Source organism: Primulina tabacum, chromosome 1 (assembly GCF_025594145.1).
Source record: "Primulina tabacum isolate GXHZ01 chromosome 1, ASM2559414v2, whole genome shotgun sequence".
NCBI lineage: Eukaryota > Viridiplantae > Streptophyta > Magnoliopsida > Lamiales > Gesneriaceae > Primulina > Primulina tabacum.
In genome coordinates this window covers 56,447,798-56,472,914 of record NC_134550.1, presented here as the reverse complement: position 1 = coordinate 56,472,914, position 25,117 = coordinate 56,447,798, and the positions used below count along the sequence as shown (strand labels likewise).

Below are 25,117 nucleotides of genomic sequence, written 5' to 3'. Positions count from 1 at the left end.
GTCGTTTTGAATTGTCTCAAGAATTTAGATATGTGATATAGTTGCATATGAGACTCTAATAATTATAAATGTCACGACGAGACAAAACTAAATTAATGGATCCGAGATGAGAATTCGAGGTTGGTTCGCAATCTATTGATTCACTCTTAACACTCTTGATTTGATTGATAGCTAAAAAATCACCTAACGGATGTGTAAATAAGTCGTGAGAATTACTACAAGAGCTGGGTTTCGACTGGACCTTTCCAAGAAAAGCCCGAGACTTGTTTCTCATGAAGATAGTATTCCACACCGGGAAAAGGAATAAGAGCTTTTGATATTTGGTAGTACACAGCATTTTTTGGTCGATATGGTTGGAGAGGAACAATAGAATATTCACAGATTCAACGGAGCCTTTGGACGACATATGTGTGAAGATCAAATTTAGGGTTGTGACTTTGACCACGGAATTGCCGGAATTTAACCACTTATTTATTTCTGATTTGGTTAGGAACTGAAAGTTGGTATGTCGTTGATATTAGTTTAGAACTGTTTTTTTAAATATGTAAACATGATTTGTGGATTACTCTCCTTTATAATCCGACCTACTTTTTTAATAAAATTTAGTTTCATATAAAAAAAAAGTTGTGAGGGATATTATATGCGTGGGAAAAAAAGTTGAAAATAACAAAGAAATAATATTACTGCACATTAAGCTGGGCCTTCACAGTCCATTAAAAGGCCGTTTGGGCCAAAAATATTTCAACCGTGATTGGTTAATTGGCTACCCCGGCCTTTTCCTCTCGCGCTCTACTGGCTTCGTATTTCGATTTTCGGTCCCCTCTCTCTTTCAATTTTCTCCGATCATTACCATTTTTCAATTTATTACTCTACTCAACCACACCAATCGCTGAATCAGATCTTCTCTTGCAAGGTAAGATTCAATCAATTACGTTCTTTTATCCGGTTGTAATCATGCCCATGTTCGCATCTTTTGCGGATTTTTAAAATCAATTTCAAATCTTTTGATCCACACTGCGGCAGAAGATGATCTATATTTAAATTTTTTTTGAACCAGCAATGCGGTGTATAAGGTGTTGTTAGATCTGTGACGAAGTATCTGTAAACTTTAGTATTGGCTTCTGCCATTTATGACATCTGTCAGTTTTTGTTCGTTTTCAGTGCTGATTTTGACCGTTAATGATGTTGTTTCGCGTCTTACTTCATGAAAATGTGAGGAGAATCTTTTTGCTTCCCCAAGATGACTGCATTTGGTTTTGGTTGGATAAATTATTTGAAATTTGAGCTTGAACTTGCCATAATTGAACCCAACTATTAAATTGCTGGACCCGTGAAAGGCATAGCATTTTAGTTAGTGAGACGTGTTTGCTGCAGATCCTTGTTTTTATTGCCAATCATTAGTTCTCCTAGTTGATTTTTTGATATGCTCACACTTCCTATATCTTATTTATATACTTACTTGCTAACTTAGAATGATTGGGAACTTCCTTTTTTATCCTGCATCTTTCCCTTTCTTTATATTATTTCCTTTCTAGTGCTATATCATGTATTAATTGTCAGTGACTTCCCTTTTCTTTTCTTTCTTGTATGATTAACTGTATGTTTTTAATTATACATTCAGGTAAAATTACTTTGTAAAAATTTCAAATGAAGAGTTAGTAAGATATAAATATTGTTGTAGTTTGAAATGGAGGAAGAAGCTAGATTCAATGAAGAAATTGACGAGAACAACTACAAAACGCAAAAAGAAGGCACTGATTGGGGTAATAATATTGGAATTTCTCATGCTGCAGACACAGAAACATGTAGTGATAAAGCGGATGATGTGAACAGTGATATAGTCTTAGAAGAAGCTGATGTGGTAGATGATTATTTTTTTGAGCATGTTTCGCTAAAAGATTCTGTTAAAAATGAAGAGGATGTAAATCAGTCTTTGAGTCCTAATAAGTTGAGACATTCGTCTGCTGAAAGCGATAATGTATTTGATTTTTCTTTTGCACATGCTCGATCAACCGGAATTGATTCACCTCAAGGTGCAGAGGTTCGTAATAATAATTATTTTTCTAGCACTAGGCCAGACAGAGATTCAGATTTTGACATGGAGGCATCACCTTCTGCTAGTGTTGATTCTGCGGTGCATTTGCATGGGGATTTTGGATACTCTCCAGTGGAATCACCTCAAAAGCCGAAGACTAAACATGTTATACCTAACGTGTCTCCAGAGCTTTTGCATTTAGTAGATTCAGCTATAATGGGGAAACCAGAAAGCTTGGAAAAGCTGAAGAATGTTGTGAGTGGTGTTGAGAGTTTTGGAGGTGATGATGAGGCTGTCGCTATTTCTTACTTGGTTGTTGATTCACTTCTAGCCACAATGGGAGGTGTCGAGTCTTTTGAAGAGGATGAAGATGATAATCCACCCAGTGTGATGCTTAACTCTAGGGCTGCGATTGTGGCTGGTGGGCTAATTCCTTGGCTCCCTGACATTGGGGATTTCCAGGGTCTCATGTCTCCCAGGACTCGGATGGTGAGAGGACTACTTGCTATTTTGCGTGCTTGCACTAGGAACAGAGCGATGTGCTCTGTTGCTGGATTATTGGGAGTCCTACTTCATTCAGCTGAGAGGATTTTTGTGCAGGATGTTGGTTCGACGGAGAAAATGAAATGGGATGGAACTCCTCTCTGCTACTGCATTCAATACTTAGCTGGGCATTCTCTTAGCCCAAGTGATCTGCATAAGTGGCTACATGTCATTACAAGAACGCTCACCACAGCGTGGGCTGTTTGCTTGTTGCGTTCTCTAGAGAAGGCCATGGGTGGAAAAGAGGTCAGAGGTCCAACAAGCACTTTTGAGTTTGATGGTGAAAGCTCTGGCTTGCTTGGTCCAGGAGAGAGTAGATGGCCTTTTACAAATGGATATGCTTTTGCCACTTGGATCTATATTGAGTCATTTGCGGACAATATAAGCACAGCAACTACTGCTGCAGCAATTGCAATGGCTGCAGCTGCCACTTCAGGGAAATCCTCTCCTATGTCAGCTGCTGCAGCTGCCAGTGCATTAGCTGGAGAAGGAACAGCTCACATGCCTCGGTTGTTCAGTTTCTTATCCACTGATAATCAAGGGATGGAAGCATATTTTCATGCACAATTTCTGGTCGTTGAATGTGGAAGTGGGAAAGGGAGGAAAGCGTCTCTGCATTTTACTCATGCATTCAAGCCACAGTGTTGGTACTTTGTTGGCCTGGAACATACTTGCAAGCAGGGGCTCCTTGGAAAGTCTGAAAGTGAAATGAGATTGTACATAGATGGCTCCTTATATGAAAGTCGCCCTTTTGATTTCCCAAGAATTTCTAAACCACTTTCATTTTGCTGCATTGGGACTAATCCTCCACCAACTATGGCTGGTCTACAACGTCGTCGACGCCAATGCCCTTTGTTTGCTGAAATGGGGCCTGTATATATCTTCAAGGAACCCATTGGGCCAGAAAAGATGGCACGGCTGGCTTATAGAGGAGGGGATGTGCTGCCTTCTTTTGGAAGTGCTGCTGGATCTCCATGGCTGGCAACAAATGACCATGTAACAAATGTGGCTCGGGACAGTGCACTTCTTGACGCTGAAATTGCTGGCTCCGTTCATCTTCTGTATCATCCTAATTTGCTTAATGGGCGTTACTGTCCAGATGCTTCTCCTAATGGTGCTGCAGGTACCAAGAACTCCCATTTTTGAGTAACTATAATATAATGTGATAAAATAACTATTTGTGGTTGATTATTGTCCCTGTATTTCTAACGGAGGAGTTTTATTTTTTCCTCTGATTTGTGGAATATATGAAATCAGCGTAAGTAAAATAATTCTAGAATGTTCACTTCCCCACTCTTCTGGGGGCACGGACTTGTTTCTATTTAGTGTATTTAACATATTTCTTTCCTTGGTTAACTCTTACCCTGCTCTCAAATCATTTAAACTTTGACCGCAATGATTGCTATTCTTCTAGTCATTTTAACTCTCTCTGGAATGCTATAGAGTTTGTGGTGGATTAACATTCTTTGTTAACATATTATATTTGATTTATGCATGCACTAAATAAACTGCACAATCTAGCTTTGTTGGATACACCCTTTCTTATTTTTTCCGCATTAAGTGAAGACCGCGGTAAGGATCCTCTCTTTGATAAGTAGTGGTTTGATGCATTTCAGGCATGCTTCGAAGGCCAGCAGAGGTTCTTGGTCAAGTGCATGTTGCTACAAGAATGCGTCCTATTGAATCTCTGTGGGCCTTGGCTCATGGAGGTCCCATATCCTTGCTTCCAATTGCGGTGAGTAGTGTGCATGAGAATAGCCTTGAACCACAGCGAAGTGACCTTTCTCTGTCATTAGCAACAACTTCTCTTGCTGCTCCTATATTCCGAATAATGTCTTTGGCGATCAGGCACCCAGGAAACAATGAAGAGTTGTGTCTCCGAAGAGGACCTGAAATATTGTCCAGAATCTTACATTATCTGTTGCAAACTTTATCTTCTATCGATGTTGCCAAGCATGATGGAGTTAGTGATGAGGAACTCGTTGCCGCTATTGTCTCTTTTTGTCAATCTCAGAAGTTCAACCAAATGCTTAAAGTCCAGCTTTTCAGTAACCTGCTACTTGATCTGAAAATTTGGAGTCTATGCAGCTATGGACTGCAAAAGAAGCTTTTGTCTTCACTTGCAGATATGGTTTTTACTGAGGCTTCTGTGATGCGAGATGCTAATGCTATTCAGATGCTCCTAGATGGTTGCAGGCAATGCTATTGGACTGTTCGCGAATGCGATTCTGTTAACACATTTTCTATGAACGAGGATACTCAGCTTGTTGGTGAAGTGAATGCTTTAGTTGATGAACTTCTAGTGGTTGTTGAACTTTTAGTCGTGGCTGCTACTCCATCCTTGGCTGCAGAAGATATCCGTTGTTTACTCGGTTTCATTGTTGACTGTCCACAACCAAATCAGGTAAATCTCATTAGTAATTGAATATTTCTTTCCTTGATTGATTGAGTGGCTTGGGGGTCTTATATAATTATTTTGCATAATAATTTCTTAACTGTCATATGACCTATATTGATCACAAGTTCAACTGGCTTTATTTTTGTTATCATTTAGAACAAAAAAAACCCCAGATTTGAGTAAATTTCTGTTGAATACTTACGGGGTTCTTGTATACTAAAAGTATACCTATGTTTGCTTCTTGTGCTCAAATTAAACTTGAAGGAATCTTGGATGAATTTTATTCCTGTTGCTTGCTTTCATAATCCGAACTCAATATCAGCATGCCTCACAGTGTGTGAAGGAGAACAAATGTATTCCCTTGCTCACCGGAGAAAAACATATCTGAATTATAATTTATTTTTCATCAACTATCACCCCAACCATGTTTACCCTCAGCTATCAATGGATACTGTCAAGGAACCTAAGAGTTTAACCATTTGAGGTGGCAAGTTAATTTGAGTTGTTGACTTCTAATTTTATCCTTCAGAAGGCCATACTTTGTTAGGAAATTAAAGCTTCATTTTTTGGGTTGTCACTCATAGTTTTCTCTTACTCGACTCTTTTTAGGAAATAAAAAATTGTTTAAATGTTAGTTGATATCAGTTGCTTGTTATTTCTTAAGATTATTCAACAAGCATATTCTGAATTGTGATTACAATTTTATATAGTTTTGGAGAAACTTGACGTATTAGGAGATACCAGTGCTTTCATGCCCGAGCATAAATGCATATATCAGAGAGCTGCCTTCTCTTTTGACAATTCTTTGTTGCTATTGTTTTCTCGGACTTGATAGTGTTTTGCAGCGTTGCAAAAATCAATGTAAGCTGTTGTACCTTGGAAAGTCGTGAGTTTTAAACTGGACACCGTTGGGAAAATGCTTGATACATGATGGTGTGACTATCTCCTCCGTGTTTCTATTTCTCACTTATATTTTCAGAAACTTGTGTATATCATATGAAATTGAGAGAAAAATATGGTGAATTAATTCATTGAAATCAGACATATTTTAGCATGTTCACCATATTCTACACATCTCTTTGTCTTCTTTTGGAGATTAGGGGAGGGGGATTTCTCGAACCTGAGACCTATCCCAATTTTTGGACAAAGGTGCCACTTGGCCTTGAGGCCCGTGGCACTTCTAAACATTCCAAGTTTTGAATAATTGAGTTCTGTCATCATCTACATACCCAATAATGATTCAGTGTTTAGTTTTCTCACTCTAAAGTGCTGAAAGCATGTCTGATTATCTCATGTGACATAATCTGCCATTGTTCCCTCCTTCCAGGTTGCCAGGGTGCTACATCTGATGTACAGGTTGGTAGTTCAGCCAAATACATCCAGGGCTCAAAGTTTTGCTGAGGCCTTTACATCATTTGGTGGCATTGAAACACTTCTTGTCCTGCTGCAGCGTGAAGCAAAAGCTGGAGACCATGCTGCTGCAGAGTATTCAAACAAGCAGGGCGAGTCATTGTCATCCTCCAAAACAGATACAGATATAACGGAGGGTATTTCTGAAAATGGTGAGCATGGTTATGCAGGATACATGGAGCAAAAAGATTCAACTTTACATGAGAATGATTCTGAACTCGAGTGTTTTAGTGGTCCTACTGTATCTAATATTGAAAGGATGTCATCTATCTCCGAAAATCCTTTCACCAGAAACTTGGGTGGTATAAGTTTTTCAATAAGCGCTGAAAATGCGAGGAATAATGTGTATAATGATGACAAAAGTGATGGTATAGTTTTAGGAATAATCAACCTCATAGGAGCTTTGGTGATAGCAGGACATTTGAAATTTGATGCACCCGCTCCCCCAAATGTGTCTAAAAACATTGTTGGCTTGCTTGAGGGAGGAGGTACCATGTTTAATGATAAGGTTTCTCTCCTTCTTTTTGGTCTACAAAAGGCTTTCCAAGCGGCTCCACACCGACTTATGACTAACAGTGCGTACACAGCATTATTGGCTGCTTCGGTATGCCATTTTAATATCCAACTTGCTGCTGCAATGCCATTTTTGTATGTGAAAAGAATTGACTGCTTATCTTTTGAACACATGGTGGACAACTGTGGGCCTTGGTCAAATCTGTTTGTCTTTCCACTTTGGTCTGGGTAGGATGGACGGTATTTGTTTACCGCAACACTGTCCTTTTCTCTGTGTGTTCTGTATCTGTATAAGTAGTGGAAACCTGCCTCTGTTAACTCATTTTTGCTTTTACTTCTATGTATGCTACGAATGTGGTTTCTGACATAAGATTTGCCTTGCAAAATTTGAGATGTGGTCCCTGCAGGATTGAGATGGTGCAGCAGTTTATTGTAGGTCAAATTCAGAATCAGAAGATTCTTGCAGTATTTTTTGTCCATATTTTCGTTAGCTTTCCATCTCTTCTAGAAATGGGCCTCTATCAGAATAAAGTGCTCTTTGATCAATTCCATTTACTGGTATTACTATGATGATCCATTAATTAGTTGGTGCAACCATTGGTCAATGAGTGTGTACCTTTTTGAGGTGCATTATCGTGATGGACAATGTCATCGCAAATAAAAGTAATGGGAATAGCTTATTATGATCACATATATAAGAACCTAGTTTTTCTCATTTTTTATGCATCACTCTGTAATGACCAGCGTGCTTAAAAATTTCTTCTTTCAAGTTCCAAGGGCCTCTAGTCTATTTTGCATTGTGATTTGCTAGTTTAAAACGTTACATTGATCTGAATTATTCTCAGTGAATTGTATATGGACCTATCAAAGAGGGTATTGAATTCCTCAAACTGAAAGATGTCCTACTTTTGGGAAAAGCTTGTACATTCAAGTCGTTGCTTAATTTGAGTTCCTGAGATGCCTATTTTTTTTAATAATTTCAGATAAACGTATCTTCAAACGATGATGGACTAAACTTCCATGATATAGGTCACCGCTTTGAGCACTTTCAGCTTTTGCTGGTTCTTCTTCGTTCTCTTCCATATGCATCAACAGCATTTCAAAGTCGAGCACTACAGGTATTTAGTTTGTGGCACACAAATTGTATTATATTAATTCCATGCGTTTAATTGTTCTTTACTATTTTACTTATATGGTGTTGGTCTTTCAGTGTGCTCTTGATGTTTGGATTGTAATTTGGTTAATCACGTACATGTAGCATGGTCAAATGCCTGCTTGATTGCATTCAGCTTTGTCACTAATTTTAATTTGTGTAACAAAAGAGTAAGCATGTTACTGGTCTAATGTTCTCATATATTCTCCCACTGTTTGTAATAGTTAATTTTCACTTGACTTTCCAATCTTTGAGGAAGTTTGCTTACTTATTTTTCTATGTTCATGATGGAATCACAATGTTCCAGTATATCTTGTCTAAGCAATATATTGCAAATATCTTCTTTGAGTTTTTATACTTTTTATTTGATTTTAGGATCTATTGATATTGTCTTGCGGTCATCCAGAAAACAGAAGTAACCTGACAAAAATGGATGAATGGCCTGAGTGGATTTTGGAGATTCTCATATCCAATCATGAGGTGTAATCATCAAGCCTTGTAGTGCTTCACATGATTATTTTATCGAGACATCTTTGTCAATTTTATAATTTCCTCGCACTTTTCACCTCCTATTGTGCAGCAAGGCTCAAGTAAAAATACAAATACATCTGAGTTGAAAGATGTAGAAGACTTTATCCACAACTTCTTGATTATTATGTTGGAGCACTCAATGCGCCAGAAGGATGGATGGAAGGTTTATGTTCTTTCGCCTTTTCTTTTTATTTTATATTTATTGTCTCCCTTGCTGCCAACTTTTGTTAGATATTCAAAAAGACTGAAGAATTTTCTTTAATAGAATGTTGAGCAATAGAGAGTAAAATGAATTGGTATTGAACTGGAAGGAAATGTTTTTATAATATGCTTTAATAGAATGTTGAGCAATAGAGAGTAAACTGAATTGGTATTGAACTGGAAGGAAATGTTTTTATAATTTATTATTTGACATAATTTTTTCACCAATTCTATTACTTTATTTCGAGTGCATTCTTTTTCTTCAATTACTTAATCATCCCCATCCACACCTATCAACCCCTTGTGGTGCTTTGTCACAAGCAATTGCAGCAAGGATTCTCCATTTGCAGATGCCCCTGCTTGTGGTGGAATTTCTGTCGGGCTCTTATGGGTGTGGCCGTGGTGTAAGGCGATGTGGAAGGTAAGTGAAGAAGAAGAAGAAAAAAAGAAAATAAAGGTAAAAATTAAAATGAAAAGAGAAAATGAAATGAAATGGGAGGAGTGTGTTGGTGAGTGGATAATATATTTGAGACTGTTTGAATTCGTATACTGTGAAATTATGCTGTAGATATGAATATATGGAATGAAAAAGAGAACTTGGTGACAAAAATTGTTATTAAGAATTGAAAAGAAATCCCGCCTTTTGGATTTTCTGACCCAAACTCTATGCAGTTGGCCTGTCTATAACAATTTCTACTCTTTGTTTCTGTTTTGGTTGAAATTTTAGTTTTTTTCTCCTCCGTCCTAAACTTCCAAGTGTCGTTATCTGTTTTGTCATTGTTGTGACAGGATATTGAAGCTACAATTCATTGTGCAGAATGGCTGTCTATGGTGGGTGGTTGTAGTACTGGTGATCTAAGGATTAGGTATTGCAACTTAAGACTTGACATTTGGACTCAAGTTTTATAGGATAAGAGATAAATAGTGGGGTTGCTGTATTTTATGATTGAATATTTCAGCACTAACTTGAATCATGTTTAGCTTTTCTTGAAAAATCACAGTAATTGAGGAATGTATTAACAAGTTGGTTCAAATACTTGTTCTTCAAATATGCCGAATAAAATTGGATCAGATATGCTTTACTTGTGCATTTCACAGAGAACTTTGACGCTCTGATAGGCCATGCTTCTCTCTCTCTCGGTTTCTTTTCCAATATTATTCCAGCTTATAGTAACACGTGTTTGTTAGACGGGAGGAATCATTGCCAATTTTCAAAAGGAGGCTTTTGGGTAGCTTGCTAGACTTTGCTGCTAGGGAATTGCAGGATCAGGTGATCTGTAAATCTTTTTTATTGAATGTTTTTTTTTTCTATTTATTTATGTACAATTAATATTAATTTATTTCTCCTTTTTCACTCACTGGAGTTTAGTTGTGACACTATGATAATAAAATGTATTTCTTTCCCTCCCAGTGATGGCAACATCCAACCTTACCATTTTAAATAGATGTAACTTTCCTACCCTTATATTATTATAGATCATGGTGATGGAATTTCACTTTACTGAGTGAATCCAGGCTTTCGTAGCAATGTATCGAATAATTTATGCGTACTCTTTAAAAAATGTGCTGTCAACTGTCTACAGGTGGAGACGATTTTAAAATTGACTCGTGCATTTCTAAAAATTTGGAATTTACGTGCCCAACTCCTCAGTACCCTATTAAACTACATTTTTAAGTATCAGTGATATATTTTTGTACATGAATAGCTGTCTTCTTATGTCAAAACTCTTGAATGAACTTTGCAACGTGACCTTATGGGTGATGACCTAACTGGTTATATTTACCCCTCAAGAGTGGCATCTTCCATGTCTATGCCTCTTCTTCCCTTCTTGAACAAAGAGCTTCACTATCTCTCCCTCCCTTGCCAGTAAGATAGGATGTAATTCTCAGCATTTACTGAAGCTGGTATTCATATGCCTCGTAGAACCAAAGAAGCAATCTCTTTTTTTACTTGGATGCAGAGGTTTTTTATTTATGACTTTTTGTTGAATATTGTACATTATTGTCTGTTTCTGTTCACCATCGACACAATGCCTTTGATCTCTGTTCTTAACCATGCTCTTCTTTTTATTATTCATGTTCCTTACTTGGTTGGGAGGGAGGGATTTTCTTTTATGGTTTTTAAAATATTAATATTTTTCGTCTTATTCTACTATAATGTCAATGTCGTCCCATTTGTTGCTGCAGACTCAAGTTATTGCTGCTGCAGCTGCTGGAGTGGCAGCTGAGGGGTTGTCGCCTAGAAATGCTAAGATGGAAGCAGAGAATGCTGCTCAACTTTCTGTGGCTTTGGTTGAGAATGCAATTGTGATTTTGATGCTTGTTGAAGATCATTTACGGCTACAAAGCAAACTTTATTGTGCTTCATGTTTTCCAACTACTTATGCGTCCCCACTTTCAAATGTTAATCCTGTGGGCAACCAGGCTTCAAGTACAGCAAATGGAGACACTCTAGATCCTGTATCTAATCGTAATTCTTCATCTAATGATGCAGGGGGCCTCTCTCTTGATGTATGTTTGCTGCTATATGATCATGACACAATATACATATCTGACCCACAATGAAATAACTGAAGCATATGCACTTGCTGCTGGCTTTTTATTTCCTTGTTACTTTATGTCTGTTTTTTTTTTCTTTGAGCATATTTCATATATTCTTGTTTCTTATCATCTGATGTCAGCCTGAAGTGAAAATATTACTATATCAAATGTTATACCCAAGTTTGATGGATGTTTTTCACCATGCATATTGTTTGCGCATGAGATCTTATATCATTTTCCATTGCAGTGTGTCTGCTGTTCCTTTTGATAACCGTGTATCCTGTATGCGTTTTATGTCATCTGCCACTGTATTGGTCCTAGAAGATCTTAATTTGTATGGCATAAAGTTGTCTCCTCAATTCATTTTGACACACCGCTGTCTTAACCTGAAAACTGAATTTATCTTGGTTTGAGTAGGTTCTTGCTTCAATGGCTGATGCTAATGGACAAATTTCTACAACAGTTATGGAACGACTTGCTGCTGCAGCGGCTGCAGAACCTTATGAATCAGTTTCCTGTGCATTTGTGTCATATGGAAGTTGTTTTATGGATTTGGCAGAAGGATGGAAATATAGAAGTCAATTATGGTATGGTGTTGGTCTTCCTTTGAAGACCTCAGGGTGTGGTGGAGGTGGCAGTGGATGGGAATCTTGGAAAACTGCTTTAGAGAAGGACAGTGATGGAAACTGGATTGAACTTCCATTGATAAACAAGTCAGTTACCATGCTTCAAGCTTTGCTATTGGATGATTCTGGACTCGGTGGTGGTCTTGGTATTGGTGGAGGATCTGGTACTGGGATGGGAGGAATGTCAGTGCTTTATCAGCTTTTAGACAGTGACCAACCATTCCTATGTATGTTGCGGATGGTGCTTGTCTCACTGAGGGAGGGTGATACTGGTGAAGACAATTTGCTCATGAGGCATTTAGACAGGTCACCAAAGGGTGTTGGTCGTCAAACTAGCAGTGCTACATCTTTTGATGCGACTTCTAGATTATCAACTAGAAAACCACGATCTTCTCTGCTTTGGAGGTATTATCTGTATTACCCATTCCAATCAATTCGAATATATTATTTTTCTTCCCATTTCTTAACCATCGATACATTCATTGTGGGAGGTGTATTATTTGTGCCAATACAAACCCAGCCGTGGCAATGAATTTTCTTCATATTTTTTTATCCACTGATGGTTATACTTGTTTCTTCACAAAAATCTTAGCTTCATATCCATGGGACCTGCCAAACATTTTGATGTTCACTTCCCATCTGATCTCACATAAGGAACTTTTGTTGATTTGACAGCATGTTTTCAGATTCCATGTCAATAATCTTCTTCATAGCCTTCTGAATCATCGTTTCATACTTTCATACATTTCATCTTTCCTGGACTAAAGCTTTATGAGAAGGATGGTAACTGTCCCATGAGTAACAAACGTAATAGTGCTCCACTCAACTGGGAAAATTGTTTGAAGCTTTTCTTTGTATATTTGAACTAAGAAACTAACACGGGTTCAATGTACAGCGTATTGTCCCCTGTCCTGAACACGCCAATTTCTGAGTCAAAGAGGCAGCGAGTCTTGGTTGCATCATGTGTTTTATATTCTGAGGTCAGATTTGTACTATCGTTAGGTTACTTCTGTTGCCATTAACAGAATTATATATTCCTTGCACTGTATCGGTCCTGAATTATGAATTCGAGTGTAAATATATCGAGCTTGAGTTTGAACTCGACTCTGAAAAAACTGAGCTTGAGCTCAAAATGGAAGAGCTTGAGCTCAACTTATGATTTTAAATTGTATTTACAAAATTGATTAATGAACATGTTTGCGAGCCAAGATAACAAGTTTGACGTGTGAGATTGAGATTGAGCTTATAACTGTTCACGAGCTCCTGATTAAAATTGGTGCTACTATGTGTATTCAGTAATAATATTATGTAAAACATTTAAAATATTCATTTTTCTTTTAGACATTAAAATATATTTTAAAGTTTGTTTTGCGCTTGCGAGCTCGTGAATAAATCGAGTTTGTCCTCGAACAATGTTATACTCGATTGAGATTGAATCACTCCTGCTCAACGGGCTTGTTAATTGGCTCTTCTCACCTTACTCTCCTATTATGCATGAACCTATATAAGTTTCATGAACAACCACTATTATAACTACTTATGCTCTGTTTTATTGATGTTGCAGGTGTGGCATGCTATTGGAAAGGACAGAAATCCTCTGCGAAAGCATTACTTGGAGGCCATTTTACCTCCATTTGTTGCTGTTCTCAGAAGGTGGCGGCCACTTTTGGCTGGAATTCATGAACTTGCGACTGCAGATGGTATAAATCCCCTTGTTGTTGATGATCGTGCCTTGGCTGCAGATGCTTTGCCTGTTGAGGTTACTGATCCAGTTTCCTTTGAACAAAGTTCTTTTGTCCATATTTTATTGCGTAGCAGTTTATCTCAAGAGATGAAGTTAGCTTCTTCTGTCCAAACAAATAAAACTGAATGATCCCAAATGAACCACCATGTTCCATGACATTTTCACCGTACTTAGCCAAATATTTTAGGTCACATTGAATAGATTACACTTCAATCATTTGGTTGAGAACATTTTGGCTCCACCATTAAGTTCGGTCATTTATTTATATTACGAGCTTGGTATTTCTACACCTTATCATCTGCAACTCAAAATAGATTTTTTACGCACTTATCTGGATGGCTACAATAAATATACTTTAGCTTAGCTATAGCAAGGGTCTCGGTTGAAGCTAAGCCACTTGAGTCCAAATCCTTTATAAACCTGTCTTTTCTAATCACAGACGCATGCCCACAAGCCATTAGAGATTTAGAATATCGAAGTTTTGACCCAACTCTTTTTACCCTAGCATGAACCTATGGTTTCAAAAGATAATACTATGTTGGAGGCAAATTTTGTGTCCATATGGTTTAAATTAATATGTTATTTAGTCAGGTGATTGTTCATTGCACATTTTGGTCCACATGGTTGGAAAGAAACAAAAGAATATTTGAAGACAAGACGGAGCCGCCGGACGAAGTATGGGAAACAATCAAATTCAGGGTTGCAAGTTGGTTGGTTGTAATGCCTGAGTATAAACATTATTGTCTCTCGGATTTAGTCAGGGATTGGAAATATGTTTGGTCCTGATAATGGCGGTGTAATAGTGTACTCTATTTAATTAGATGCGGATTGCTTATCCGCTGTTGTAAACCTTGATATCATTATAATATAATATTGTTTCGACTCAAAAAAAATAAAAAATTAATATTTTATTTCAAGAATCAATCATACTACATGCTCTAGTTCCTTTGTATTTTTTTTCTTTTTTATGCTCTGATTAATATTGCGTTCTTCTTACTGTGGTATAAATAAGACTTGACTTGATATTTCTTAGGCTGCACTTGCTATGATATCTTCTACCTGGGCTGCATCTTTTGCGTCACCTCCTGCTGCTATGGCATTAGCCATAATTGCTGCTGGTGCTGCTGGAAGTGAAAACAATGCTCCTCCAACTACCTCACAGCTTCGACGCGACTCATCATTGCTTGAGCGAAAGACGACAAGATTGCATACATTTTCAAGCTTTCAAAAGCCTCTGGAGGCACCAAACAAATTTTCAGTTGTTCCGAAGGACAAGACTGCCGCAAAAGCAGCTGCATTGGCAGCTGCAAGAGACCTTGAGCGTAATGCAAAGATTGGTTCAGGACGAGGTCTTAGTGCCGTGGCAATGGCCACATCAGCACAACGACGGTCTAGAACTGATATGGACCGTGTAAAGAGATGGAGTGTTTCAGAAGCAATGGGAACTGCCTGGGCAGAATGTTTGCAATCAGTTGATTCAAAATCTGTATATGCGAAGGATTTAAATGCCCTTTCCTATAAATATATTGCTGTCCTTGTGGGAAGTTTAGCTTTGGCTAGAAACATGCAAAGATCCGAGGTATTGCATTCTTTTATTGAAGGCCTATCAGTATCTTAAAGTCACAGACAACAAACACTTCAAACCTTTATTTGTGGTTTTCAGGTGGACAGGAGGTCAACTGTTGATATGATTGCTCACCATCGCACATACACCGGCATACGTGAATGGCGCAAGCTGATTCACTGTTTGATAGAGACTAAATGTCTTTTTGGGCCTTTCAGTGACGATTTGTGCAGTCCCCAGCGTGTGGGTTTCTTATTACTAGAATTTATGTCTATCTCGGTTTCTGAGTCAACTATTTCTAACTGTTAGCCTGGGTGATATTAGGTATTCTGGAAGCTAGATTCCATGGAAAGTTCTTCAAGGATGAGGAGGATTTTACGAAGGAACTACCAGGGATCAGATCATTCTGGTGCTGCTGCAAATTATGAAGACCATATTGATCAGAGGCACGAAACACATAAAGTTGTAAGTCCATCTGAAGCCTCTATCTTAGCTGCAGAAGCCATCTCAACCGAGGTAAAAAATGAGGAGGATGAGCATGATGCTTTCTATATGGATGGTAGTGAAAATGGTGAATTTCCGAAGATGTCTGGATCGGGTGAGCAGCCGCTGACAATGTTTACAGAGTCTAGAGACCCACCAGTGACTAATGATCTAGACTCGGCACCAGTCTCATCAGCTGTTGCTTCTGGTTATGTTCCTAGTGAGCATGATGAAAGAATTGTTCTCGAGCTTCCGTCTTCAATGATCCGCCCTCTAAAGGTCCTAACAGGAACTTTTCAAGTAAGTTCTACATACCTTAATTTTGAATCCATCATTTATATTGCATTAAAATCCCAACCCATTTCCCTGATACGAGAATGGCATATTAAATTTTTTTGGGGCGAAAGACTTGGGACTGATGTCTTGGCACTGCTGCAATATGTTGTTGGAACCTGGAACAGTTTTGTCGCCTAAGGTTGTGTTTGGTTCGATGAATTTGAATTTAATGAAGGGATTCCAAATGCTTTTAATTGTGGAGATTAAAATCCATTACATTATTATGACACACACTTAAAATGGTAATGAAGGAATTTGAAATCCATAAAATTCCATGGGTTTTCGGACAAGCATAATGAATTTAAATAATATGTTTGAAGTTTGAAATGGATTTAAATAATATGTTTGAAGTTCTTTCATTTCAAACCAATCAATCCAAACACATTTAGAATGTTGAGAAAAGGGCACCTGGACGCAAGATAAAAAAATAGTAGGTACATTTTGTTTTTAACCCATTCATCTTTGGGTCACGAGTCCTATTTTTCTTTTGGTATGGGCATTGATTTTTTGGTTCCAAAATTTGCGATTTGATTGTTAGTCATGGATATGTAGGAATTCCAAGTTTTTCATCTATCGGTTGTTCATTGCATTAGGTCAAGGATTTGTGTTGAACCTGAGTTTCCCCTTTTAACTGTTTGTTCCCACACTGAAGATTCTGGTTTTTATCGACTAATAAGTTCCGAACAGCTGTGATAACTTTTATGTCAAGGTAATGATAAATTTGTGAAACTGATGTATTTTGACAGATAACAAGTAGAAGAATTAACTTTTTGGTTGATCACATGGATAACGGTGCTGTGGATGACTCGTTGAACTGCAAAGGTTTGAATGAAGTTCAAGAAAAAGACCGAAGCTGGTTAATATCGTCACTTCACCAAATATATAGCAGAAGGTTATATCCTTGACACGCCACTTTGACCTCCAAGCCTTTTCTCACTTTTTATTTAGCATTAAAATATAAAGTAGAATGGGATCTGTTACTAACCGCACCAGTGGTCCTATTTTTGTGATCTATGTAATTTTTTCTCTCTTACTCTTTTGCCCTTGTAACCTTTTCCCCCTTTTTAGGCTCAAGTATGTTTGGGTTCTATGAAGAAAGAGGATACTCGTTGTCCTGATTGAAGATTACCATTTCTTCTGCTCATTCTGTTGGCTAGCTTATAACTTTTCTCAAACCTGACAGTCTCTTTGTTTTCTTGCTTGTGCTCACGTTACTTACTGCAGATGTTTCATAATGTTATAATTCTGTGAAATAAAATGCAAATGAAAATGCTTAAACACTAAAAGAATGGGCAATTTCTAACCTAATATATGCCTTGTCGAGTTTTTTATTCTCCACCAAAACACCTATTGATGTCCATGAACATAAGAGCATAGTATCACAAGCAAGGGATTTTTATTTAAAAGTCTTCTCAAAGCTGTGTAATGTTTTCTCATCCCAAGTTAAGTGTGAGAATATCTCTACAATGCTTTGGAATAAGCATTAGTAATAAAAAAAAAATTACTTAAATAAGACCCCATCCCAAAGCTAACATCATACAGAATCAATTTAGACATCATCTAATAGGCTAAGCCCCCCCCCTTAACATCTTGTTGATCAAGTGCTGAACTAGTTTCTAAATCTCCGGTTATACCTGTCAATGATATTACTTTCATCATAGAATGTTTGCCTATGAAAAGATGAACTATGAGAAAAGTCCTGGCCTATAGTTGCAGCTTGTTTAAGAGCGGAAATATTCTCTTGGAAAATTTACTTCTCTCCAAGCATATCCTTGTCCAATCGATTGTTTTCTTATGTATTCTCCTATTCACGAGTATGTTGGTTTGGCTCCCAATTGCGTAAGATGGTGCACATAAGCATATTTTTTCACCATTATATGTGAATTTTGAATTTCGATTTCTGCAGGTATCTTTTGAGAAGAAGTGCTTTGGAGTTATTCATGGTTGACCAGTCAAACTACTTTTTTGATTTTGGTGTAAGCACTTTCAAATTTTCTTTGATTGCAAATATTTTCGAATTTTATGTCTAATAATCTTAGTCTGTTGGGTTTTCATTTGAAGAGCACTGAGGGCCGACGAAATGCATATCGAGCTATTGTTCAAGCCCGTCCTCCTCATTTGAACAATATTTACCTTGCAACTCAGGTATTGACCTTGTTATGCCTTGCTTTGCCTCTTTTATAACAGAAGTTACTGCGCTCCTCTGAGCAGGAACCCTCTTCTTTTGGATTTTCACAAACTGCTGTGTTCTTTACTGCGATTATACATACATATTTTTTATATTTGGTTGCAATGGAACAGACTCTTCCCACAAACATGGCATTGAAAGAACACCTGGTTGTGAATGTTTTGATCTTTGATTTTAGTAATGTCTTGTAGTATTTCTATACTAATATTCTTTTCTCCTATGCTCAAGAGACCTGAACAACTTCTAAAGCGAACTCAACTTATGGAACGTTGGGCTAGGTGGGAGGTCTGTTATAAATTAAGTCGTTCAGAATTTATTTGGTCTATTTCTTTGATTTTAACTTCGTGATTTACTTTAATAAGAGGCTGAATGGTTTGTTTGTTTGCAGCTCAGCAACTTTGAATATCTAATGCAGCTCAATACGTTGGCAGGGCGTAGTTATAATGACATTACACAGGTTTAGTGTCTGCTAGGAAATGCAGTTCTTTTATTTAATGGAGATCTTCTTATATAAATTTTAATGCTTAATTCCATATGTTTGTGCAGTATCCTGTATTCCCCTGGGTCCTTTCTGATTATAGCTCACCTAGTTTTGATCTTTCAAATCCTTCTTCTTATCGAGATCTCTCAAAGGTGATCTATAGTAGAATTTCCTTCAATTACTCATGTTTCTTTTTGTCATCTAATTCTTTTGTATATATTTACAGCCCGTTGGTGCCCTGAATGAGGAGAGACTACAGAAATTCCAAGAGAGATACTCTAGTTTTGATGATCCTCTCATTCCAAAATTCCACTATGGATCACACTACTCCACAGCTGGAACAGTAAGTTCTCTCATTATAATTACTGCATAAGCCCCTTTTACCATTAACCGCTCCAATTTGTTGTAGAAATCTATGGTTCTTCTGTAGCTTCTACCCATTATGGTGTATTTTCCGAAGGTCTTGGTTTAGTCCCATCCATCGCCTTTTTTTCGTCTTGATTAATAAAATTATTCTACTTAGAAATTGTATCTATAGTTTGTTGCATCTGTATGTTTCACCTTCGCTTAAATAACCTGGTTTGCAAGCTTATACCCAATTTCTATGTAGCTAATTGCAATTTTCTATGTCTATTTTCTCGAGCAGTTTTTTAATGACTGCAACACTTATTTTGGTTTTACCCATTCAGAATTCTGTCATGATATGACCCAGACAAAAAAGACATTTGTAACTCACTTATGAGAGTAAAGCCACTATCCTACTCTATGTGGAATAGTGTGATCTAGCCTACAGAACTAATTTATTATTGCTATCATGTGTTGACTTTATCGGAAAATAATTAAACCATATATTTGGTCACGTTGGTATGATTGCTTGAGGTTGTCACAAAGAAGAGCACTCAAATTATGGCATTTGAAGTTGCTACCCATTCACATCAATCTTATCTCTGTATACCTTGGTGATTTAAGTGCAACTTCATGAGTATGAATGCGCATTGATTTGCTACCCTATCTGTTGTATGTTGCAGGTGCTATATTACCTCACGAGAGTAGAACCTTTTACTACTCTATCTATTCAACTTCAAGGTGGCAAGTTTGATCATGCTGATAGAATGTTTTCAGACATAAATGCAACTTGGGATGGAGTTCTGGAAGACATGAGTGATGTAAAGGAACTGGTATGATTTATTTTCGTTTTCTCTTTATTTTTCCTTACTACTGAAGTATTTGAATGTTCTACTTCTTTCTTTGATGTCCTCTGCTTCACATCTTGCAGAATGCATGTGCGCATATGGCTCTTCAAATTTAATATTGAGTTATTTATTTTCCTGGGTTTAGGTTCCCGAACTATTCTATCTTCCAGAAATCCTAAGCAATGAAAACTCAATCGACTTTGGTACGACACAGCTAGGAGAAAAGCTTGGTATGCATTTAAATTGCTTGCTTGCAATACAGAAGTGGAGCTATATCTATAGGTCTTTGATAGTTCTACTTTGCCTCCTCACATTTAAGGTCCGGTTCGGCTTCCTCAGTGGGCAGAAAACCCAGTTGATTTTATCCATAAACATCGGATGGCACTTGAGAGTGAGCATGTCTCAGCTCATTTGCATGAGTGGATCGATCTTATATTTGGGTGAGATATTTTTGAAATGTAGATTTATGTATGTGTTCCTTCTAGTGTAAATAGATGAATATTAATGTGTACAATTTCTGACAATTCTAAATATTTAGGTATAAGCAACGTGGAAAAGAAGCTATCCAGGCTAATAATGTCTTCTTCTATATCACATATGAAGGAGCTGTAGATATTGATAAAATATCTGATCCAGTAAGTATGCTTTATGTTTACTTTTGTTGCTTTAGTTTTAATTATGCATGTCATCTGGATTGCATTTATATATATTTCAAATTTTAAGGTACAACAGCGTTCCACCCAAGATCAGATTGCTTACTTTGGTCAAACCCCATCACAGCTTCTAACTGTACCTCATGTGAAAAGGATGGCACTGGCAGATGCCCTTCACATGCAGGTATTCCTAGTTTTTATGTTTTACTTTTTTTTTGTATATGTAGTCTTTAGTTTTCTTTTTTAAATTAAACGTCCGGTATTGAAAACCACAAAATGCACGGGGGAATGGAGCTAAATTAAGACCTCCCACTCCCTCTCCTGCAGCCATATATTGCTAGACTGTTTTGTCCTACATTATTTATGTGGTGCCGTGATTTGGATTCAATTGCTATGGCGATGCGAATAAAATTGTCAGAAATATGGCGATGCGAATAAAATTGTCAGAAATATGAATTAAGGTTGTTGAATTGTGTACCACCAATTCAACATCTAGGCATCTTTTATTAGTTTGATGATACTTCCTCTAGTGGATCAACTAAGATGTGTTCGGATACCCGAACATCAATATCCATTGTTTTTCTTGAGAAATAGAAGGGTTTCATATTCAATACTCCCATTCTTATCATTGTTGTCAGAGTCACGTTCTTCTGAATCAGCACCTTTATGCAAATACATTTAATTTTCCTTTAGAGAACTTACAGTTAGAGTAGGATGCCAGACTTTCAATGCCTATAAAACTTTATTATGTTTACAACATGATAATAAGAATTATTGACACGTAGGTTTAACTTCAACAACATTAAAGTCATTTACGGCTTATAAAAATTATATATGATTTTAGAAAGTATAGTAATGTGAGTGGTAACTGTTTTTGATCCATGTATAGAATTGGATTTTTTTGAAACATACCACAAAGGCATTATGATATCTGCTTGTGTTACAGACCATTTTCCGGAATCCTAGAGACGTTAAGCCATATGTTGTTCCCTATTCCGAACGCTGCAATCTGCCTGCTTCAGCCATTCGTGCTTCGTCCGACTCTCTTATAATTGTTGATACGAATGTACCAGCTGCACATATAGCACACCATAAGTGGCAGCCGAATGCACCTGATGGCCAGGGGACACCTTTCCTTTTTCACCATGGAAGGCCTGGTGGGGTTGCTGGTGGTGGAGCTTTTATGCGAATGTTCAAAGGTCCAACAGCATCTGGATCAGAAGAGTTCCATTTCCCGCAAGCACTGGCATTTCCAACTTCTGGGATCCAAAGCTCTGAGATAGTTTCAATCACCTGTGATGGAGAAATTATCACTGGTGAGGATATATGCTTTCCGATATAATTTTACTTTTTACAAGTTCAAGTCATATGAGTTGTGTAATAAACAAAGTTATTCTCTGTATCCAATGTATCGGAAGTAAACAGATGCTAGCTTGTTTAACCTACTATGTCATGTATGATATATCTTTCAGGTGGCTTTTAACTTGTGATATGGAATTTCAGAGATGGCTACTCTCCTTCCATTATCTATTATTTTGGGCAGAAACTAAGTGTTGTTGATGGGCTGATTCAGATAGGTGGTGGAGATACCGATATAACTAGAAGATTCAATAGTCTGTGCTCGAGAGTGACTCACTCAGGAATGAGAGATTAAAAGATTCCATGTAGTTCAGTTATTAGTGGAATGCATATAAGATGGCATGCCTTCTTCACAATCATCCCATCAACAATTATACTAGGATCATAATAATAAGATTTAATCCATGTTTCAAACTGTAAGCTATATTTGAATCTCCCATTTTCTCATCCTCTTAAACGGGTTGAATAATTGACCGCCTTTCGCTTAAACAGGTTGAATAAGTGACCACCTTTAGCTGGTGTGAAAGTTTTATATGTTTGGATGTCAAATACTTTTCTTTTTACACAAAAAACAAAAAATCACAATTGACCTGTTGCTGAAAAAATTAATCTTTCTTGGTTATTTCCGTGAATGTTCATACTTCTGGTACAATGATCATTGGTGTCTGGACCCTGGAAAAATATGCTTTGTGTCATAAGAAGTTGCTTTGCACAGTATATGACTTTTGTTTGTTGTCTTCTTTATATATGAATTTTTATGTAAACTTCTCACTGCTACTTTAGATTCTAACTTATTGGAAATGATGGTTGATTTGTCATTAGTTTGTAATGACTTTACAATGTTGACCTCTTATTTTAGGGGGGCATGTAGATAACAGTGTGAGGCTGATATCAGCTGATGGAGCAAAAACTATTGAAATAGCCAGAGGGCATTGCGCTCCTGTGACTTGCCTAGATTTATCTTCTGATAGCAACTATCTTGTCACTGGATCTCGAGATGCAACAGTTCTACTCTGGAGAATACATCGAGCATTCAGTTCCCGTTCCAGTACATCACAAGAGCCTTCCACTAATCCAGGCACACCCAAATCCCCTGGCGTTCGTGCGGCTGCCAACAAGTTAGCAGAAAATAGTAGGGGGCACCGTATTCAGGGTCCCATCCATGTCCTCAGGGGTCATCTAGGGGAAATAACATCTTGCAGTGTCAGTTCTGACCTTGGAATTGTAGCTTCATGCTCCAAATCAACGGATCTCTTGATTCATTCGATAAGACGAGGTCAGTTGGTTAGAAGACTAGTTGGTGTGGAAGCACATTCTGTATGCATATCATCCGATGGAGTCATAATTGCTTGGAATAGATATCGTTGTACTCTCAGAACTTTTACTCCTAATGGAAGTCTGATTGCTAAAAAGCAACTTCCGCTCCTGTCAAGCGTTAGTTGTATAGAGGTTTCTGTTGATGGACGCAGTGCTTTGGTTGGAATAAACCCATCTTTGGAAAATGATCAAGGCACTGATTACAGCCAGCTTATGACATCGAAAGAATCAAGTGGTGTAGATAATGAATTAAATAAAGGCGACAGACTTGATGTGCCATTTCCTTCTATTTGCTTCTTCGATCTCTACACTCTAAAGGTGGGGTAAAATAAGTGTGAATTTATAAAATAAATACTGTTGTCATTTGTATTTATGTTCGCTTCAAGCACGTACACTGTTTTGAGAACCATTTGGCTTTCAACTCACCAAATTTTCTGTCTTATTCATTTTTTGTTATTGTTTCTTACAATTAGAAATCCTCTTCCCGCAGGTCTTTCATGTATTGAAACTAGCAGAAGGACAATGTATTACTACCTTTGCTTTGAACAAGGATAACACAAACCTTTTGGTGTCAACAGCTGATAAACAGTTGATAATATATACAGATCCTGCTGTAAGTTACATCTGTTATATATTGTTTAATTATTTATGAATTTAAATTTGATCATGGATTCACATTTTCTCTACTATGAAAATACCTGAATTTATTGTACTAGCCTCTTTTTGCTTTTTTGTGTTAGGAAAGAAAGGAAGTGCATTCCATTGGGTCTTTTTTATGCCAGCAAAAATAATTACATTGCAAATCAATATCCATGTCGATCTTTTGGTTCAGTTCATCTATCCAGAAAATACCTGGGAAGAAAGCAAGAAACTGGATTCTCACGATTTTTCGAATGTGTCAAAACGTGAAAGAAAAAAATATCAGTTACTTTAAAGCTTTATCTTTGCTTTATTTTGAGGGCAAAAATTATTGAGCATGGGGTTTTTAATGCATTGAAAGTTCGGGAATGGTGCCCTACTCTCTGGCTAGTATTTATATTCTGTCTACTATTTTTTAAAAAGAAAAATACGTTGTTTTCGCTGCTTGCAGTTGAGCTTGAAGGTCGTCGATCACATGCTCAAGCTGGGTTGGGAAGGTGATGGACTGAGCCCTCTCATCAACTGAAAGTCCCACGGTAATAGATTTCATCTTCGGGAAGGAGTCGTAGTTCAACACCCAATCGCCACTTGTGGTGCGGCAATTGTATTGCGGGCTATGCGTTCTTAAATAGAGTTCCCTGTTTTACATTCAAAAGTTTCCTGAATAGCTATTTTGAAGGGAGAGCCAAAAATAACACGATTGTATTTACTAGTGTGTACTATTTTTTAAAAAATGGGTTAAGAAAGTTTTGTTTGCATTAGGGCTGACCCCCGAACTGTGTATTCTAATTAACTTTTTCAAGGTGATGTATAATTTTTTTTGATTCGTACGTTAAAGCCAGTCTTTCCAATGAATTTATCAACTTAAACCTTGATTTTGTAACGTTTTCCTGCGGAAATTATTCTATAGTAAATTCCTGAATTTAAACTTCTTTAATTTTCTGACATGTGTTGGTGTTTTTTTCTATTTATATACAGCACATGCACCATTTTGTAATTAAAGACTAAATGATCTCCAAAATTAACACCTTATACGAGGATGCAGGAAAATTGCTCTACTTCGTTATGCGTTACTCTTGTTTGGATATCGTCAACTTTATATTTAATTTCAAATCATTCCATTTCATTATTTATTATTTATTATCATTATTTATTTATTATTTCTACTTTAGCTAAAATAATCCCATTATTGCTCGAAAAAAATAATAA

The 25,117-nt window shown here is 37.2% G+C and overlaps 1 protein-coding gene across 2 annotated transcripts; it reads left to right on the top strand.

Moving 5' to 3' along the window:
• Positions 1–772: 772 nt before the first annotated feature.
• On the top strand, positions 773–24,845 carry LOC142552647 (BEACH domain-containing protein C2-like). Of its 2 annotated transcripts, none has more exons than XM_075662399.1 (32): positions 773–913; positions 1,622–3,701; positions 4,195–4,982; positions 6,304–6,990; positions 7,883–8,017; positions 8,428–8,532; positions 8,633–8,746; positions 9,574–9,650; positions 9,973–10,054; positions 10,972–11,295; positions 11,743–12,356; positions 12,847–12,931; positions 13,516–13,710; positions 14,729–15,274; positions 15,359–15,502; positions 15,584–16,042; positions 16,825–16,970; positions 17,985–18,054; positions 18,140–18,223; positions 18,495–18,551; positions 18,655–18,723; positions 18,813–18,899; positions 18,974–19,090; positions 19,776–19,925; positions 20,086–20,170; positions 20,260–20,380; positions 20,479–20,575; positions 20,664–20,777; positions 21,540–21,909; positions 22,812–23,587; positions 23,760–23,882; positions 24,360–24,845. In XM_075662399.1, the coding sequence occupies exons 2-32, from the start codon at positions 1,688–1,690 to the stop codon at positions 24,432–24,434; spliced, it is 8,910 nt and encodes a 2,969-aa protein (XP_075518514.1). In that variant the 5' UTR covers positions 773–913; positions 1,622–1,687; the 3' UTR covers positions 24,435–24,845. The 2 variants fall into 2 exon arrangements, with proteins under 2 accessions (XP_075518514.1, XP_075518522.1); XM_075662407.1 differs by having other exon boundaries at positions 774–913; positions 1,682–3,701.
• Positions 24,846–25,117: the final 272 nt, after the last annotated feature.

Bases quoted from the DNA above. Each gene is read 5' to 3' on its own strand.
- LOC142552647 (XM_075662399.1), top strand. From the start codon at position 1,688: ATGGAGGAAGAAGCTAGATTCAATGAAGAAATTGACGAGAACAACTAC. The intron at 12,357-12,846 runs GTATTATCTGTA...TTCAATGTACAG, and splicing joins CGATCTTCTCTGCTTTGGAG to CGTATTGTCCCCTGTCCTGA. The intron at 21,910-22,811 runs GTGAGGATATAT...CTCTTATTTTAG, and splicing joins TGATGGAGAAATTATCACTG to GGGGGCATGTAGATAACAGT.